Below are 1,549 nucleotides of genomic sequence, written 5' to 3'. Positions count from 1 at the left end.
CGGGGTGTGGGACGGGGCGAGACGCAGCCCTGGGGCCCCGCGCGGCCCAGTTCAGCCCAGCAGGGCCCAGTTCACAGCCCGCCTCAGCCCAGTGCCCCCCCCCAGTACCGCGTCCCCTGCTGACACCCCCACAAAGGCCCGGGGACCTGCCGCCCTCCCCCACCCCCCCCCAGGCCGGGGTGGCACTGGGCTGGGGACGGGACTGTGCCACCCCCATGGCCCCCGCGTCCCAGCGCCGCCCTCCCCCCCCCCTCCTCCTCCAACCCCCCCCCAGCCCCCCCCAGCCACACCAGGAATGTTTTTGGTGAATTTTATTGTGCCCCCGCAACGTCCCGGCCGGCGCCAGCAGAGCCCCGGGTGTCACCGGCGTCACCGCTCTGTCCCCGTCCCCGTCCCCGCTCACTGGGGACACCGGAAGAAGCGGGCGGCGATGTTCTGGGGGGGCGCTGGCTGCCGGGCCCCCAGCAGCTGGGTCACCCCGGGGTACTGGTAGAAGTCGGCGCCGCGGAAGAGGAAGACGCCGTCGCGGGTGCACATGGCGCCGTCCACGCCGTCGTGGGGCAGCGACGTCGCCTCGCCCGCCACCCGCGGCGTCTGCGTCAGGTCCACCCGTCGCACGCCGTCCCCTGCCGGCACCCGCGCCGTCGGCCTCCGCACCGCGGTGCCACCCAGCCCTCCGCGCATTCCCCCCCACCCCCCCGCCACCGCCAGCACCGGAGACCCCCGCCACGGAGCCACCGGTGCCAGGCACCGGACGCGCCGGCACAGACACCCCAACACCGCGGGGGGGTGGGTGGGGGGGGGGCGTCCCACCACAGGAGACCCCGGCACTGGACAATCCCGGCACCGGGGGTCCCGGCACAGGGGAATCCCGGCATCGGGGGGTCCCATCACCGCAGGATCCCGGAACCGGGGGATGGGGTGGGGGGGGGTCCTGGCACAGGGCGGGTCCCGGAACCGCAGGGTCCCGGCACCGGGGGTCTTGGCACAGGGGAATCCCGACGCCGGGGGGTCCCATCACCGCAGGGTCTCGGAACCGGCGGGGGCCGGGGGGGGAGGTCCTACTACAGGGGGGGTCCCAGAACCGCGGGGTCCCGGCACACGGGGGGTCCCAGCACTGGAGGGTCCCAGAACCGGGGAATCCCGGCACCAGGGGGTCCCATCAGCTGGGGGTCCCGGAACCGGGGGAAGGGGGGGTGTCCTGGCACGGGGCGGGGGGGGGGTGTTCTGGAACCAGGGTGTCCCAGCACTGGGGGGGGTCCCAGTCCAGAGGGTCCCATCACCACCCTGGCACTGGGGGTCCCGGCACTGGGGGGTCCCAGCCCGAAGGGTCCCGGCACCTGGGGGGGGGGGTTGGATGGGGGGGTTGGAGGGCGCAGGGGGGGGGGTGTCCCGTCGCAGCGGGTCACCCACCTGCGATGACGTAGAGGTGCGCGGAGCCGGGGCAGGTGAAGGCGGCGTCGGCGCGGGACACCCCCAGTTCCTCCTGCAGCGCCCGCGGGTACCCCAGCACCGGGCGGTGCCCCCGCCCCGAGAGGAACACCCACAC

At 75.7% G+C, this 1,549-nt stretch overlaps 1 protein-coding gene across 1 annotated transcript in view; it reads right to left on the bottom strand.

Annotated features, from left to right (window-relative positions):
- Positions 1 to 296: 296 nt before the first annotated feature.
- Positions 297 to 1,549, bottom strand: part of HPX (hemopexin) — a 3,163-nt gene continuing 1,910 nt past the window's right edge. The window contains exons 4-5 of the mRNA XM_063332690.1: positions 1,414 to 1,547; positions 297 to 626 (exon numbers count right to left, since the gene is read on the bottom strand). Of these exons, the coding sequence (XP_063188760.1) occupies positions 400 to 626; positions 1,414 to 1,547 (361 nt within the window). The 3' untranslated portion in view covers positions 297 to 399. The remainder of the gene's footprint in view (positions 627 to 1,413; positions 1,548 to 1,549) is intronic.

Source organism: Chroicocephalus ridibundus, chromosome 1, assembly GCF_963924245.1.
Source record: "Chroicocephalus ridibundus chromosome 1, bChrRid1.1, whole genome shotgun sequence".
NCBI classification, from domain to species: Eukaryota; Metazoa; Chordata; class Aves; order Charadriiformes; family Laridae; genus Chroicocephalus; species Chroicocephalus ridibundus.
The sequence above is the reverse complement of the archived record's forward strand: the minus strand, read 5'-3'. Positions and strand labels throughout refer to the sequence as shown.